Consider the following 16,983-nt stretch of genomic DNA (forward strand, 5'->3'; position numbering starts at 1 on the left):
GTTGGCCAGGATGGTCTCAATCTCTTGGCCTGGTGATGCCCCTGCCTTGGCCTCTCAAAGTGCTGGGATTACAGGCATGAGCTACGATCCTTAGTATCTATGTAACAGAGTCATACAAACATGTTGAACTGGTTTGTCAGTAAGGTTGGCATTATGGAGAAAGATGGAAATTTAAACATTAAAAGATTTAAAAGTCAAGTTGGTTTTTGCTTTAGCTTGTCATTCATCATTAGTTCCAGTTCCAAACTCAACTTATTCAGCTTCTGGTGTGTAGAACCTAAAGGATTACGGATGTTTTTCTAAAATTAAGGGTTGGTTTTTTGGGGAGGGTGGTTTAGACAATACTGTATGTTTTATTACTCTTTTTAGTGGTGGAATTTTGGTTAGTCCTTTTGCAAATTTTGAGAATTTTAACATCTACTTTTTCCCCTCATTCTTTCCAAATGAAAACTGTTACCATTATTTCTGCTTTGAAATTAGTATCAAAGGCTATCTGTATTTATGTGAGCAACATGCCAAATATTTTGATAGCTTGTACTCTATCTCTCCCATTCCATATTTTGGTATAATTATTAGGGAGCAGGTCAGAAATTTTGCTACATCTGATCAATAATTATGATTTTTTTTAACCTTAGAGGAATTCGAACTGTGTCATTCAGTGATGTGTAATACTAATACATAGTTTTAATGTCTTTTGTTATTTCAACCACCAAACTCTCTAGTAGCTAATTTTAGGACTTATGTTAATTATCAAAACTGCAGTGTCTCACTGTGTAACCATTTCTGAGGCACCTGTAAATAATATCTGATGTTACAGAGATGATCCCAGAAAAAGCCTTCAGTGAAGGAAAAAACTTAAAACTTACTACACACGTAGCCTCATCAAATTTGTTTCCCCAAATGTAGATATGAGAGAATGTGAGATTTGTTTTCATTGATTGTGAAAGTGCAACAAGTCCTTCTCCCTCTATGTTGTTGCTGACTACTGACAACCTGAAACCAATAGTTCCACAAGGAAAGAATACAAAAATTAGCAACATTTATTACAAACATTTTCTTGTGTAGTCTTAGCATTATTCCTCAGTATGTTGTAATGTAGTGGTAGAAATACTGACCATTTAATTCCTAAAATCCAAGAAACTTAGTTTTCTAATTAGATCCTTAGGTACTTAGTAGAACTAACTACATTTTGAAAGTCTTCTGTTTTATATTTTTCAGTAAATGTTTGGGTGGATAGCAGATATATTTTTCTGGATAAATGCATCCAAGTATTTTATTCTTTAGTTTTTATTTTTAAAAGTCTTGATCATATTGAATGCTTCTGATTTTTCTATTAGAATTCAGGATAAATAATATAAGCAATACAAATTTTCTCATTAATTTGAAGGAATCATTAGTAGAACCTGTCTAATTGTAAGACAGTACATTTGAAAAATAGAAATTTAAATGTTACTGTAACTTAATACAATGTCAGTTTAGAAGCTGAGTTTTCATATTTCATCATCATCTTAAGAGTTCAGGGGTTTGAGGTTAGTATTTAAAAATTTGCTTTTTTGTTATTTTGATTAAATATAAAACTATACTAACGCTTTAAGACTCCTGTTGTGTGAAGTAAGAGTTTCACTGAGATAGTTTGCACCTGCATTTTCTATTCTGTTAAAGGAAAGATCTATTACTTCCAGGGTAGTGTTGCTTTTCAGTACATCAGCCAAATACACCATTCCATCATGAGTTATTTTGTTGCTGGGAAAGGAAAAATAGTTATATTTGAAAATATGAAATAGTGCTTTCATTCATAGCGAGAAGATGCTTGAAAACTTAAACAGTACTTTGTGTTTTAGTAAAGGTTTATTTTAATCATTTGATTTCCAAGAAAGTTAATGAAAATTCACCATAAAATATTGCTTTCATTCTTGTTTACACAACTAAATTGCTCATTTATGTTACTAAAAGACAGCAGTATTAAATATTAAAGCTTAGGACAAAGGGTTGACAATTGGTTGCAGTTTCTAATCATTGGAAATAATGTCTAACAAAGTATCCCAATTACCATGAATATTTATATATAGATTATTCCCATATTCCCATGATTTAACTTTGAATTATTAATGTGTAAATTATCACTTACCAGCTGACATCAAGGTAGCGCAGGCTACTGTTCAGATACAGTGCATCACATAACTGTTGTATACCACTGTTTTTTATATCATGCTTACACATGTGTAGTACAACAAGACAGTGATTTTCTTTCAACATGCGGCCTATATGGACTGTGGACTCTTCCTAAAAGTGGATAAAATCTTATTTCTAAAATATAATTTTGAAGTAGTGCATGTTTATCAGACATATGCTGTTATTTAAATTAGCTTTTAAAAAAGATTATATTGGTTAAAACTGTTAGTCTACAATTTGCATTTGTTTAGTCTATCTTAAAAAAATTATCTTTGCCACAAATGATATTTTTTACCTTCTCAGAAGGTAAAATATAGTCACTATATTTTACAAGTGCCTGCTACCTAAGTGATGTAAAAGATGCTGGTTAATTTGGTTTTTTAAAGGAACAATAATCAGTCATTTCGAAAGGAAAAAAAAATTGGTCCCATCATGTATTGAGCATGTAATCCATCTTTCAAATCTCTAAACCTTTCTTGTACTTTCCTTATGTTCCTGAACTTTGCTCTTGATCTCTACTCTTGACGGTTTTCAGACAAAATACGAAGACATTTCCCAATCTTTATTTTATATTAAGAATACATTCATTAACCCTGTGATATATCTGATCCTTCCCTTTTATATTCATCTCAAATTCCTAAGAGGTTTTATTCTTATATTCTGATCATCAGAAGACCTTTTTTTAAGTTCCACAATCTTGCTGCTTCTAGGCAAAAGATACATAGCATCAGTGAAGATTTGAATACCAGGCATTTTAAGTTTTTAACAAAATCAAAGCATATTTTCAAATGAATAGCCCAAAGTATTTTGTGACAAGAAGTACTCTTGCATGATTGCTGTATAACATAATAAGTTTTTTAGTCACTGCTGATGATGAACGTAGATAACTATATGTGTTCTTGTTATATATAAAGGTACTTTGAAAAAAACTTTAAATGAAACCACATAGCAATAGCAGAAAGTACATAAGCTTTATAAAAATCAAATCTGTCAGATACCAGCTTTACCTTTTACTGGCTATATGACTTTGGGCAAATATTTTCATCCAGCTGAGTCTCAATTTCCATTTTAGTAAAGTAGCTGAAATTATGCTTCCCTCACAGAAATAAGTTAACTGAAAAAAGGTACCTAGCACAAAATAAGTGTTCCATAGGCAGACTACAAAGCATTTATTATTGTTCAATATTCGGTAATTCTGTATTTGCTGAAATTGCTTTGACACTGAAAAGATATACCCTAAGGAATGTTATGTGGACTAGTATCTCCAAAAATGCAAGCCAGCCATGCTAAAGGGATGCTGTGTAGTCTAGGAACGTAAAAAAATGCAAACCAATCACACTTAGGGGGTTCCACTATTGCTCTACCTAGTGCCAGGCACAGAAGACAAACTCATTATGTTTTTGTGTTTGGGCCTTGATTGCAGTTCTAAGCTACAAAGCTTGAAAGCAGGGATATCCTAATTAAGGGAGGAACTATTGTCAGAAATAGTAAAGGGTTTTAGCCCCATTCACCGAGTTTGTGACTTGATTTGTCTAGCGTGGCACCTGGCATCAGTATTTTTCAAGCTCCCCGGATAATGCCAATGAGTGTTAAAGGTGAAGTCCAACATCTTAACAGCTTTTTGTTATCCCATTCCTCCATGGTAATAAAACAGTAAAACCCATAAATGGAATTAATTTGCAGGTTTGTATTTGGGAACAGCAATTTAAGAGCAGAATTGTAGCCTTGGGGATAGAGAAGGTAGTGGCTGTCCTGGCTGTCCTGGAGAAGAACAAAACAGGCTAGCACCTAGCTGGCTGCCAGAAACACCAGGCTGAGAGCAACAAGGGGGCCTGGGCTTTTAATAATAAGCATCCTCAGGTGGATTTAGGAATGACACCACTCAACATATTTTAAAAAGGGATCATGCTTATAATGTGATCTCCTATATATAAACATATTTCTGCACAGATACAATCCAGAAATTTTTTATTTAGCCTTCAAATCTCCTGTCATATCCTCAATCTGAGAACCTCCCTATCACACTCACCTCCCCTGCTTTGATTTTGATTACCCTCCTTATGTCCCCATGGCACCCCAAGCATATCACTCTCCAGACTTGTCAAGCTCCTTCCACCTAGATGGAAAACTCACTGAAGACAAGTGCTATGTAATTTATTTGACTTTAATACCTCTAGCACCTCGCTAGCATTGTGTCTGGTTTACGGTTGCATTCAAATATTCATGGTGTGAATGAATCATGAGTGAAGCAATTCACTGCATGCCTACTTTGAGCTGTATTTTGCTAGCCTTTTAAATATTTTAAAAATAGGAATCTATTTGAAGATTCTGAGGGTCTTGTTGAATAGATTGGATTTACGTACATGAAACAAGGTGATGTAAAACTGCAAAAATTCTGGTACTGAAAAGTGCAAAGATAAAGGGAGATATCTATGTAGGCAAAGAATGTAAAATACACTTCTGAATATGAGAATACTACTTTAAAAATATCGTTAATTCTCAGTTACTCATACTGAGGGGGAACAATGAAGTAGATAATTTTAAATTATCTAAAGTGCTTTGATCATTTAAAAAGTCCAGAGTTTGGCTGGGCATGGTAGCTGATGCCTGTAATCCCAGCACTTTGGGAGGCCAAGGAAGGTAGATAGCTTAAGCTCAGGAGTTCAAGACCAGCCTGGACACCATGACAAAACCCTGTCTCTACCAAAAATACAAAAAAATTAGCTGGGCATGGTGGTGCATACCTGTGATCCCAGCTACTCAGGAGGCTGAGGTGGGAGGATCATTTGAGGCCAGAAGGTGGAGGCTGCCGTGAGCCGAGATCATGCCACCGCACTCCAGCCTGGGTGACAGAGTGAGACCTCATCTCAAAAAAAAAAAAAAAGTTCAAAATTCAAACATTTACATTGATTGATTGGTTGAGATGAAGATGAAGTCTCGCTCTGTTGCCCAGGCTGGAGTGCAGTGGTGAGATCTCAGCTCACTGCAACCTCTGCTTCCTGGATTCAAGCGATTCTCCAGCCTCAGCCTCCCAAGTAGCTGGGATTACAGGCGCCTGCCACCATGCCTGGCTAATTTTTGTATTTTTAGTAGAGACTGGGTTTTGCCATGTTAGCCAGGCTGGTCTCAAACCGCCTGCCTTGGCCTCCCAAAGTGCTGGGATTACAGGTGTGAGCCACCGTGCCCGGCCAAACATTACATTTTAAACATTGAACTTTATAAAGTGCTTTGACCATTTACTTTTCCTAATAGTTAGATATACGTTTTTGTTTATACCAATAATAATGTGAGTTCTTATTCTCTAGCTGTTTACAAGTGATAGGAGAAGAAAGCCACCCAGAAGGAGCAAGAAGTCATGAAAGTAGGAATCATGTTTTTACTCATCTTTCTGTCTCCAGCAAGCAGCTTATCTATAGATAGGATCAAGTCCAAACTTTCCAGACTGCTTTTCACACACATTTTGCTTTTATTACTCATGATTTCAAAGGTGTAATGGTTCAGCCACATCAATGTAACAAACAGTTCACACTGGGCTCTTATAATGTGGCCTTTAAAATCTTCACTATTAGGAGAATGGTGTGAACCCAGGAGGCAGAGCTTGCAGTGAGACGAGATCGTGCCAGCCTAGGCAACGGAGTGAGACTCCGTCTCAAAAAAAAAAAAAAAAAAAAAACCACTTCATTATTTATGCTTTCATCTTGACCACTTTGACCCTCGCAGGTTTACTCACTAAGAACTTGAGTTTCAAGAGAAAAGATGACATGTTTGCTGCTTAAGTAAGCAATATCTAAAAGCATATTTAGTTATAAACATCTTACCAAGAATTGATATAATTTTCCTTTAAATAAACATTTTTATAAATAGTAGTTTACAAGATATAGTACACACATGTCTAAAAATAGTGTATTCATGTACCTTGACATAAACTTGTAGTAGTACCTTAGTTTCATTCATGTTGTTATATTAACTACCATCATTTTGAATACATACCTGTTCACCATACAGTATAGGTCGGTTTAGGTTTATTGCCTTAATTGCTTGGTTTCGAGTTAGTACTGTAGCAAATGCTATCACACTTTGCATTCCCTAAAAACAGGTAAATTCATTAAGGAAACTGACAAAGTATATAATAATCTCGCTACATAAATATTTCAAGATCAGCTATCTGCATTCTGATAAAATTATTTTTAAAATTTAAGCATTCCTTGCACTTTGAATTGTAAGTTGATCAAATTCAAAAATGAATTGTTACTGTATTCTTTTCTCCTGGCCCTAAAATCTAACTAAAACATGGCATGGGGAGTTTCTTAATGTTTTAGTGTCCATTTCCTGGGTGTTTCCCTCTAGGTTTTTATTCCTCACCCCTCAAGCTTCTATGTGGATCCCAGCTAGAGCTCATACTACTTATGCAACACATATCATTGTACAAGCACTCTTATATTCATACTAGTACTTTAAGTGTGTGTGGTGGGAAAAGGTTACCAATCACATTTTTCACAGATCCTATAGGCTTCTCTTGCTCTACCTGACTGAAAGGGCCTAGTCCTCCCCCGTATCTGTGATGGACACCACCATGTACACCCAGCTGGTATGCCGGAAACCATGGGCTTCCTCTCACTCTGCCATTCCTCTTAACCTTCCCATCCAGTTGATCACTAAGTCTTACAGATTCTGCTGCCTCCAAAAGATGTCTCAAATTAGTCTGTTCCTGTCCATCTCTGTGGCCACCACCCCAGCCCAAGTCCTCCTCACTTCTCACCTGGACTTCTAAGTGGTCAGATGGCTGCTTCTTGCCACCCTTTAATTCTCCACAGAGAAACCAGTAATCTAAAACTGCCAGATCATTACCCCTAAAAAATTATTTAAAAATATAAAAGAGCATTATAAGAGCCCAGTGTGAACTGTTTGTTACATTGATGTGGCTGAACCATTACACCTTTAAAATCATGAGTAATAAAAGCAAAATTGTATCTCTGGAAAAGTAAGAATCAAAGTAAGAAAGGAAGTTGGGGCCAGGCACGGTGGCTCACACCTGTAATCCCAGCACTTTGGGAGGCTGAGGCGGGTGGATCACCTGAGGTCAAGAGTTCGAGACCAGCCTAGCCAACATCATGAAACCTCATCTCTACTAAAAATACAAAAAAAAATTAGCCAGGTGTGGTGGTAGGCACCTGTAATCCCAGCTACTCAGGAGGCTGAGGCAGGAGAATCGCTTGAACCTGGGAGGTGGAGGTTGCAGTGAGCCGAGATCATGTCATTGCACTCCAGCCTGGGCGACAAGAGTGAGACTCTGTCTCCAAAAATAAAATAAAAAATCCTTCAGAATCTATTAAACCAGAGAGCCCCCTGGCCCATCTTATTTTCATGTCACATTGATTAACCTGAGGCTATACAACAGGTTCCCAAGAGTAGGCCTGAAGATTTGAAAACATGTCAGAGAAAGTGAAGCCTGGAATTTGAAGACATGCAAAAAAACACATTTCTCATTATCAGGCCAGGTGAAGGTTGAAAGCAACTTTTATATTTTTTAATAATTTTTAGAGACAGGGTCTTACCATGTTGCCCATGCTGGAGTACAGTGGATGTTCACAGGCACGATTCTAGTGCACTGTAACCTCAAACTCCTGGGCTCAAGAGATTCTCCCACCTCAGCCTCCTGAATAGGTGGGACTACAGGTACATGTCATGTCACCCAGCTTCAGAGCAGCTTTTAGCATCATTTTAAGTTTTTGTGCTACAATATAAGTAACTACTAAAAAGTACTTTATTTTTGTTTTGAGGCAGTCTCGCTCTGTCGCCCGGGGGCTGGAGTGCAGTGACATGATCTCAGCTCACTGCAGCCTCCGCCTTCTGGTTCAAGCGATTCTTCTGCCTCAGCCTCCCGAGTAACTGGGATTACAGGCTCCCGCCACCAAGCCCTGACTAATTTTTGTATTTTCAGTAGAGACGAGGTTTCACAATGTTGGCCAGGCTGGTCTTGTACTCCTGACCTCAGGTGATCCACCTGCCTCGGCCTCCCAAAGTGCTGGGATTATAGGTGTGAGCCACTGCACCCAGCTTAACATGTATTTTCAAAAGTAAAAAAATTATATGAATAAAGTAATATTTGTTTAATTAAAGTGAACATGATCTTTTTCTAAAAATTCCATACAGTTTAAGATGAGCTATGTAGATGGAAGTTTAGGAATATTTTTATTAAGTATTTTTGTGTTATTTACTATAGTCTGATTTTATTAATCTGCACTATTATGTCTAGGGGAAAAATACCTTTTCTCTGATATTAGACATAAGAAGCAAAATTAGTCATTGATAAGACTCTCATTTAGCTTATCTGGATGATTTTCTCATAACCATTTTACTCACCAGGTCACAGTCACCCAGATCTAATTTCTCTAACGATGAATTAATTTGCAGCATTGCAGCAAAAAACATTCCACCTTTATTTTCAATTTTGTTTCCAGTCATTCTTAGGTATTTTAGAGTCTGATTCTTCTGAAAAGGAAAAAAAAAATTTATTTAAAAATTTTTAATCCACAGAATTCTATACATTACATGAATTAGGAGACTATTACTATTTGCAGCCTCCAGTTTTCATGGAGACAGACCAGGGTATATTCCTTTTTTTTTTTTTTTTTTTGAGTCTCGCTCTGTGGCCCAAGCTGGAGTGCAGTGGTGCGATCTCGGCTCACTGCAAACTCCGCCTCCCGGGTTCACGCCCTTCTCCTGTCTCAGCCTCCCGAGTAGTTAGGACTACAGGCGCCCGCCACCACGCCTGGCTAATTTTTTTTTTTATATTTTTAGTAGAGACAGGGTTTCACCGTGTTAGCCAGGATGGTCTCGATCTCCTGACCTCATGATCCACCCACCTTGGCCTCCCAAAGTGCTGGGATTACAGGCATGAGCCACCGCGCCCAGCCAGAACAGGATATATTCCTTAAAGGTAACATTCAATCTACCATAATAGATAAAAATCTAGTTTAACAGTTGAGTAGAAATAATGCCCAAGAAACAGATGCCCAAGCAATAACCAGTAAATAAACCATATATTAATAAACTTTCCTTTCACTGGAAAAATCTATAAATTTATCTTAAGAAAATTATAGCACTTCACTTTTTTAAATTGAGGTGAAATTCACATAACATAAAACTGACCATTTTTAAGTATACAATTCAGTAGCATTTAGTACATTCACAGTATTGTGCAGTCATCACCTGTAGCTAATTCCAAAACATTTTCATCATCCCCGAAGCCAGTCCTATTCCATTAACCAGTCACTCCCCATTCCTCCTATATCACTTTTAAAGTAATATAATGTGATAAATATTTCACAAAATTACAGACATTTCATCATTCTAATGAGTAAATATTAGGACATATGTAGGGAAAAGAAAGATCAGACTGCTACTGTGTCTATATAGAAAGAAGTAGACATAAGAGACTCCATTTTGTTCTGTATTTGAGATGCTGTTAATCTGTGACCCTACCCCCAACCTTGTCCTTGCAAGAGACATGTGCTGTGGTGACTCAGGTTTAATGGATTTTGGGCTGTGCAGGATGTGCTTTGTTAAACAAGTGCCTGAAGGCAGTATGCTGGTTAAAAGTCATCACCATTCTCTTAATCTCAAGTACCCAGGGACACGTACACTGACAAAGGTCGCAGGGACCTCTGCCTAGGAAAGCTAGGTATTGTCCAAGGTTTCACCCCATGTGATAGTCTGAAATATGGCCTCGTGGGAAGAGAAAGACCTGATCGTCCCCCATCCTGACACCCGTGAAGGGTCTGTGCTGAGGAGGACGAGTGTAAGAGGGAAGAAGCCGCTTGGCAGTTGAGATAGAGAAAAGCATCTGTCTCCTGCCCATCCCTGGGCAATGGAACATGTCTGTGTAAAACCCAATGGAATGCCATCCCTGGGCAATGGAACATGTCCGTGTAAAACAGATTGTATGTTCTGTTTACTGAGAAAGGAGAAAACCGCCTTAGGGTGAAAGGTGGGACTTGCTAGCACAATGCTGCTCTTTATGCACTAAAAAGGTTTATGAAGATATTTGCATATGCCTATCAAGGCACAGCACTTTTCCTTAAACTTATTCATGTCACAGAGATCTTTATTCATACAGAAATAAACCCCTGTAATGATGGTTACTGATTTTTGGACAAAGCTGTGAAGACAATTCAATGGGAGAAAGAAGTCTTTTAACAAATGATGTTAGGACATGTGGATATACACATGCAAAAGAATAAAGTTGGACTCCTACCTCATACCATATTCAAAAATTAAAATGGATCAAAGAATTAAAGAGCTAAAACTATAAAACTCTTTAAAAAACATAAATTTTTGTGACTGGGTTTTCAAGATGAACCTTGAAAACATTAAGCCAGTCACAAAGGCCACATATTGTATGATTCTGTTTATATGAAATATATGAAATGTCCACAGTAGGCAAATATATAGAGAGATGAAGTAGGTTAGTGACTGCCAGGGGCTGGAGAGTAGGGGGTGGAAAAGATGGAGAGGGATTGCTTATGAGTTTAGGGCTTTTCTTTTTAGGGTGATAAGTATGTTTTAAAAATAGTGATAGTAGTGATACTTGCACAGCTCTGTGAATATATTAATACTTAAAACACCACTGAAGACTTTCAAAGGGTAGATTTTATGTATGTGAATTAAATCTTAGTAAAACTATGACTTCAAAAGTGTTCATGCAATGTCTACACTTGAATAAAGTATAATAAAAACATGTATTCCTACAATATTAAAATAAATTCACTTCAACATCGGACGCTGTTGGTTCCAAGCTATCAGAAGTTAGAATTTCCAAATAAAATGTTAGTTTGAAATACATAAATGCTTACATGTAGCACTTTAGCAATCAATTCTCCACCTTCAGGCCCAATATCATTAAACATGAGGTTTAAGTAAATGAGATTGAGTTGTTTCTATGAGAGAAAATAAGCTATTACACATTATTATTATTATTGGAAATTGATCGGTTTTACATACATACAGTATATATATATATATACACACACACACACACACACACACAGTATATACTTTATTTGAATAAGTGTTTTCCTCCAAAGAAAATCTTTATAACCAAGAAAGACTGTATCCTAGCAAAAACAACTACCATTAAGGAAAAAAAAAAATCATTCTTATGTAAACAAAATATAATTACAATATAAATGAAAGAAAAACTTTCGTTTTGATCAATCTGAAAGATGGATGTGGTGTATATATTTAATCATGGTGTACAAGTTTGCAAAAGAACTCAGGAGCTCTAGCTACTGGCTCATTGAGACCAAATTCACAGTGGGTTTCCAGTATATTTCAAGTGTTCTAGCACAGAGTCGGGACCCTTGACATCGGGTAAAACTAGTATTTTATGTGTGTGTCATTAGACTAATTGGTTTCACTGTAAATGGAACTAAGGACATTTTGTAGTAAAATAATACCTGAACCAGTTTCGCAGCATAGTATGCACCAACATCACCTAGAAGGTTATATCCAACATCCAGACCTGAAGCACAGATGAATAGAGCTGATATTCCTTATAAAGAATACTTAAATCAGATCAATGAAAAGCAGGAGGTATTGATTCTTATGGAAACATACCATTAATATACAGACAATTCTTTAAAATTCTGGAAAGAATCCAAAAATCTTCACCTGTAACTCTTTCTACTGGCACTAAGCGATTGTTACCAGCAATGTTTAATGTGATTCCTGCTGCTAGCCTGTTAAAATACAAAAAAAAAAAAAAAAAAAGATTTTGAAACAGAAACCCAGTAAAGAATTAAAGTATGTTTCCTTCATGTATAAATAGTCATATCACAGATAACAGTTACTGGAAGCAAGCATAAAGTAAGTAGACTTATATAGTATGTTTATAACAGGTAACTTAAAACTACTGAACATTCTGCAGACTGCAAAGTGCTTTAAAAGATTCCGTATAATTTCTCTCTCACACACACTCACACTCACACAAACAGTATCCCCACTTTTATAGATAACAACACTGAAAACTTCAATGATTTTCTTAGACTCACCCAGCTCAGGTCAAGCGCGGTGGTCACGCCTGTTAATCTCAGCACTTTGGGAGGCCAAGGCGGGCGGATCACCTGAGGTCAGGAGTTCGAGACCAGCCTGGCCAACATGGTGAAACCCTGTCTCTACTAAAAATACAAAAATTAGCCGGGCATGGTGGCGGGCGCCTATAATCCCAGCTACTCAGGAGGCTGAGAGAGGAGAACTGCTTGAACCCAGGAGGCAGAGTTTGCAGTGAGCCAAGATCATGCCACTGCACTCTAGCCTGGGGGACAGAGGGACACACTCGTCTCAGAAAAAAAAAAAAAAAGATTCACCCCGCCCACACACACACAAAAAAGGTTCACCCCGCCCACAGAAGTTAAAGATCACTCTGGAGCCCAAGCTTGGGTACTCCCGGTCTAGTGCTCTCTCCTGAATGCTATACCACCTCTAAGACCTACTAACAGTGTTGCTCGTCTGCTTACTTACCTGAATCAAACGGTATATCCATTTTACCAAGCATTTTCAAATGGCTATAAAATCACTCAATATGTTAGGATTTTCACACACATGAATATAAGCAAACACTATTAATGTAATCAAGTATTTGTCTTTCTTACCCCTTTTTAATTTCTTTATCCACTTCTTGGAGTATACGCAATATAAAAGGATTAATTTTCTGGGATTTTTCCATACACAGATTAGAATAATGTTCCTGGAGACCAGATTCTGGAGATTCTGAAAAATATATGCATCATCCATCACATATAAATTATTCTAGAAACTTTTTGAATACCATAAAAACTATACTTCTTTCAAAGATATGAGTTGTACGTGTGTATAGTGGGGGTAGGGAAGAAAAGGAAACAGAAATAAGGTTAGAAAAAAAGAAGAGAAAAAGAATGGGATAGATAATTAAAATGCTGTTTGGAGAACTAGGGCCACTGAACCACCCACTGAGGCTTGGCAGACACTGGCTTAAGTGAGCACCCTACATTGGAAGTGACATTAAGGGAGAACTAAGCTCCATTATGTGCCAGTTCTGGTAGCTGAGGAAAATGACTTCCAAAGACATTATATATTTTGTCCTAAACCATGCAGCTAATAAGGGCAGAGTGCAGAATCAAACTGATTCCAAAACCTCTTTCCACTGTGCCCTATTGGGTTGCAGTGACTCAACATTTCTTTCTTTTTTTTTTTTTTTTTTTTTTCAGTATCTCAGCATCCATCAGAGGAAAAGGTTTCTTAAAATAGCTTCATATAAAAACAATTTTATCTAATAACCTAACTCAAAAGGGATCTGAAAAATCACCTACTCCCACAAGCTTCTTGGATACCCTCTACATCATCCCAAGTTTGAATGTAACTGTCAGTTCTTCATACCAAATCGAGGCCTGGCTCACAGAAGCTCTTCTCCTACCCAGCCTTCCATCTCCTCTTTCTAAAGGTGACTTTTCCCTAAGTTCTTAAGAAGATAGAAACAAAGCAGGAATTGAGATCTCCTTTCTGTTATACATGCAGCTTTCCTTAATGACCTTACTGTTTTCAGTAATACCTCAAAAGCATCTTCTGCAAGGCCTACGTCTTCTGGGGTAGAAGTTATGCTGTTACTTTTCTTAGAAGCACAGGCCACTGTTTTTGTTTCTATACTTCTACCTTTTGTGGATGTCTTTTAAAAATTTGTGCACAGAGATCTCATTGCTCAACCAGCCTAGCTTTTTAGGAGCTGGCTTCTCTTCTAAGTCTCTATATCTCAGAAATGTTTACTGAGTGTCCTTTGCACTCTGAAGAATAATGAGTTTGCTAAATGGATCTGCAGAACAAGATTTAACATGAGGAACATTACATTTCAGATGAAAGCAAACAAAATTTTCTTATAGTTTTTAATAACCTTTTTAAAAATAAATTTAATATACTTATTCCAGACAATTTGGAAATTTCTTTTTTTTTTTTTGAGACCAGTTCTCAATCTGCCGCCCAGGCTGGAGAGCAGGAGCGCAATCTCAGCTCACTGCAACCTCTGCCTCCTGGGTTCACGCGATTCTCCTGCCTCAGCCTCCCAAGTAGCTGGGACTAAAGGCACACACCACCACACCCGGCTATAAAGACGCAGTTTCACCATGTTGGCCAGGCTGGTCTCAAACTCCTGCCCTCAAGTGATCAGCCCGCCTCAGCCTCCCAAAGTGCTGGGATTACAGGTGAGCCAATGCACCCGACCGGAAATTTCTAGTATTAAAAGAAAATACATGTTACTCTGCAATCCCGCTGCCAAAGAACAACCACAATTGAGGTCTAGGCATACATACTTCCTATAGTTTTTCTTTCATATGCATATTAAGTATTTTTTAAACAAAATTGGAATCTTTGGATATAATTTTATATGCTGTTTTTTTCAGTTAACGTTATATTGTAAGCAGTTTTCCCATGTCACTAGATAATCTCTGACAATTTTAAATAGCATAATTTCTGTCATGTGGATAGATGTACATATTGAAAAAGCTTCACCTATTTTGGAAAATTTTCATGTATTTAAATGATATTGTAGCACAATATTTCCCAAATTGTATTTTGTGGAATATTCATGTTCTACAGGATGATCAAAGGTGTTCCAAACAGAATAGGTTTTATTATCAAGTAAGTTTGAGAAGTGCTAAAATAAACAAAACTATACAGAGACACAACACTTCTCAGAGTATTTAAAACATGTGCACACTCTTCAAACTGTTAAGCTTGAGAATAGGGAAGATAAGAATGCTGCATTTCTGGCCGGGTGCGGTGGCTCATGCGTGTAATCCCAGCACTTTGGGAGGCCGAGGCAGGTGGATCACTTGAGGCCAGGAGTTCGAGACCAGCCTGGCCAACATGGTGAAACCCTATCTCTACCAAAAAATACAAAAATTAGCCGGCGTGGTGGCGCGTGCCTGTAGTCCCAGCTACTTGGGAGGTTGAGGCGACAGAATCGCTTGAACGCGAGCAGTGGAGGTTGCAAGATTGCAGTGAGCGGAGATCGTGCCACTGCACTCCAGCCTGGGTGACAGAGGAGACTCCATCTCAAACACACACACACACACACACACACACACACACACACACACCTCACTTGGAATGCAATCTAGAAAATGCTGCTTTAGCGTCCTCCCCAGGAAACAAAGCAAGTAGATCCCAAATAGAAGATGGAGCTGGGCTCCCAGTAGGCTTCTTTCTTCCCTACTGTCTTCCTTGGCATTAAGAGAAAGATTGCCCTGAGAATCTCCGAGATTCAGCGCTGCCCACACCACAAACAAGGCACAGAAATGTGTCAGACTACAATTCATTTTCGCAAAGGCATGAAGGAATCTTAGACTACGAGCTAAATACAGCTAAACAAAATTATGGAAATATTATTATTTAACAAGCTAGCCACAGATTTACAGTATTTAAAAGTTTCTGCTACCCTTCCTTTGACTTAAAATTCACCTATGTATTTTGTATGCCAGGATTTTATGGCACCAATGAATTTATTTCCTATACTATATAGTAAAGTAAAAACTAGGAAATAACCCAGCTACGCAGAAAAATGTAAAGAACCTAACCCAAATTTCATTTTTTCATCCACGACTCTGGCAGCACGTTTTACAATTTCCAGAGAAAGGACTTATTTAGGAGGCAGATCCCTCCAAAACATGCTTTTCTATACTTAGCCAAGCACTGGGAAATCCAAGAGATGAGCATGAGTCAGAACGTGGGGGCCCCACCCAGAATCCGCAGTGTGCACATTTGAACAAATTGTTATCCCAGCTTTAATTTCCTTTCATGCTAAAGGCAGAGCCTAACACTGCCCATTCAGTGAGTACTATTAAGCCAGCCTCCGAACACAGTTCCGTATCCACAAACATACTTTAAAGCAAGCATATAAAACGGAAATGGCGTGTAAGGGGTGGCCCTTCAGGGTATGCTTAACTCGCTAAAGATCATTCATGGGCGCAGAAATATTTAAAATGGAGACAGTACAGAGGTGCAAAGTCAGAAACGGTATCAAGACCCTCATGCCCACCTGTGATCTGCTCTCTGGGACTTTCACAAAAAGGGGTCTGAGAAGAGCCCTCCAGCCACACCCTCCCGGAGGGAGACCCTGGAGATCCCGAGAGCACGGCGACAGACACCATCTGCACAACCTATCGCACAAACGGCGGGGACTCCTCTCCCGCCCTCGTTTCGGGGCGCCCCAAACCTCTGGTCACAGATGGGGTTCCCAGGGGCACTCTCCCTCCGCGCCGCCTTGGGCTGGCGGGCTGCTAGGACTCCGGCAGTGGGACCCCGGCGCCCCTCGCGCGTTTCGTCCGGGCCAGGCCGCGCAGACGGGCTCCCTACTTCTTACCGCGCTGGCCCACCAGGGCCGCTCCCGCAGTACGGGCCTGAGTGGGGGCCCAAGCCGGGGACCTGGCCGGCGCACTGGCGGCCTCCGGGGGGCTCCCCATGCTCCTCTCACCCACTGGCCGCGGCGGCTGCGCTGCCATGGCGACCGCGCGCGCGCTTACAGTCCGCCTGCAGCTGTGAGGCGGCTACACAAGCCCCAGCGCCAGCCTGCGCCGAGTCCAGCAAGCTGTGCCTGCCCGGGCCCCGAGGCCTAACTGCTAAGGCAGTGACCGCTAACTCTGTGGAGGTCTTCTGTCACTCTGCCCTGGTTAAAGGCAGCCTGAGGGAGGGCGTCCTGGCTCCTTTGCAGGGAGGAGTTCCCGAGGTTTGAGGGGCTCCGCTGCTGAGCTAGGGCTGGGACTACAAAGAAGATTATGACAAAGC

The 16,983-nt window shown here is 39.1% G+C and overlaps 1 protein-coding gene across 8 annotated transcripts in view; it reads right to left on the minus strand.

Moving 5' to 3' along the window:
• The window catches only part of LOC105466421 (leucine rich repeat containing 34), a 27,608-nt gene extending 10,771 nt beyond the window's left edge, over window positions 1-16,837 (minus strand). Inside the window, exons 1-10 of one of the 8 annotated variants that reach the window (XM_071091225.1) lie at window positions 16,562-16,837; window positions 12,825-12,942; window positions 11,845-11,912; window positions 11,631-11,725; window positions 11,028-11,111; window positions 8,536-8,664; window positions 6,163-6,258; window positions 2,129-2,283; window positions 1,588-1,743; window positions 867-993 (exon numbers count right to left, since the gene is read on the minus strand). In XM_071091225.1, coding sequence (XP_070947326.1) covers window positions 867-993; window positions 1,588-1,743; window positions 2,129-2,283; window positions 6,163-6,258; window positions 8,536-8,664; window positions 11,028-11,111; window positions 11,631-11,725; window positions 11,845-11,912; window positions 12,825-12,942; window positions 16,562-16,700 — 1,167 coding nt within the window. In that variant the 5' untranslated portion in view covers window positions 16,701-16,837. The other 7 variants (XM_071091223.1, XM_071091222.1, XM_071091221.1 and 4 more) reach the window with 7 other exon arrangements.
• Between the last annotated feature and the right edge of the window lie 146 nt (window positions 16,838-16,983).

Source organism: Macaca nemestrina, chromosome 2 (assembly GCF_043159975.1).
Source record: "Macaca nemestrina isolate mMacNem1 chromosome 2, mMacNem.hap1, whole genome shotgun sequence".
NCBI lineage: Eukaryota > Metazoa > Chordata > Mammalia > Primates > Cercopithecidae > Macaca > Macaca nemestrina.